This window comes from Trichinella spiralis (genome assembly GCF_000181795.1).
Source record: "Trichinella spiralis strain ISS 195 chromosome Unknown Scfld777, whole genome shotgun sequence".
Lineage (NCBI taxonomy): Eukaryota > Metazoa > Nematoda > Enoplea > Trichinellida > Trichinellidae > Trichinella > Trichinella spiralis.
The window spans coordinates 1-1,148 of record NW_003527716.1 but is presented as its reverse complement, the minus strand read 5'-3'; the positions used below and the strand labels follow the sequence as shown (position 1 = coordinate 1,148).

Below are 1,148 nucleotides of genomic sequence, written 5' to 3'. Positions count from 1 at the left end.
AATTTTTTGAACAGTAGAAAATTTTTTTTAACTCGAAGAATTAGTTTTTACTTTCACTGATGTCCATTTTTTTATCAGAGTTGCAGATAAATTATAAATAATCTCACTTATATGTAAATGCATCGGTTTTCAATGAATTCATAACTTGTAAAATATTTGTTCTGGAAACTTTATATAAATGCAAGCACTTCTGAAATGGTCTGAATCGACTTGTACGTACACGTAATGAATTTAGATTTTGCTGCTTGAGCTGTTCTTGTTTCTCACACATTTTAAGCATAGCATTGAATATTTATAGTAATATGCAATGTTTGATAAAATATTTTGTTGTAGTGCAGTATTGTCACTATTTTCTACTACTTATGGAGCAGAATTAATCTTATTGACGCGCGTAGTGCTTGCTATACGTTAGCTGTTTCGAACTATTATAGAAAAAAACATGTCCATAGTACCATGAGTAAGTATTTCTGAGTATAAAATTATGCAGTTTATTTATAGATAGTAATAATGTAAATAAATTTCAAAAATTGCAAAACACAACAGTATATATAATATCCTTTAAATGAAAAAAAATTAATATTCCAGGTTTCAGAAATGCAAAATGCAAAGAAAAGATATAGGCAAAATTGCTTCACTAAAACTATTTATTTATTCGTAACACTTTAGTTAAACAGCACAATGAAAATATAAAATAAAATTGAACAGAAAATGAATATCACGAAAAAAGAAAACGTTCGAATTCATAATCAGATTTTATTGCAATTATGATGGTGCTTATTTACTAACTGATCCGAATACTAACTGAATATACTAACTATACTTTTTTAGAAAAACTCTGAGCGGTTGTTTTTGCATGTGCTGATGAATTAGCAGTTTTGGAGATGGATTCTTCTGTTTTTTCATTTTGAAATTTCCTTCCTGATTCAAGTTTTACATCTGTAAAATCTGTAAAAAATGAACTGCCATTTAGAAATTTTTCAGAGATACTGATAAAATCGTTTGACACATGATGAGCTGATTCCTTTTCAGATTCTGCTAATTGTTGAAACTTTTGCTACATTCTTCCATTTCATTTACAGGTATGAATTTCATTACTTGTTTTATCCCACTGAGCACATTGAAAGTTCTCCCGTTCTTTTCTTCACTTT

The 1,148-nt window shown here is 28.2% G+C and overlaps 1 protein-coding gene across 1 annotated transcript; it reads left to right on the top strand.

Annotated features, from left to right (window-relative positions):
* Positions 1-333: 333 nt before the first annotated feature.
* Positions 334-620, top strand: Tsp_14692 (conserved hypothetical protein; the record flags this gene model as incomplete). The annotated part of the gene is made up of 2 exons (XM_003370421.1): positions 334-457; positions 586-620. Coding segments are annotated over 2 exons (159 nt in total), but the record flags the coding sequence as incomplete, so codon positions are not given.
* Between the last annotated feature and the right edge of the window lie 528 nt (positions 621-1,148).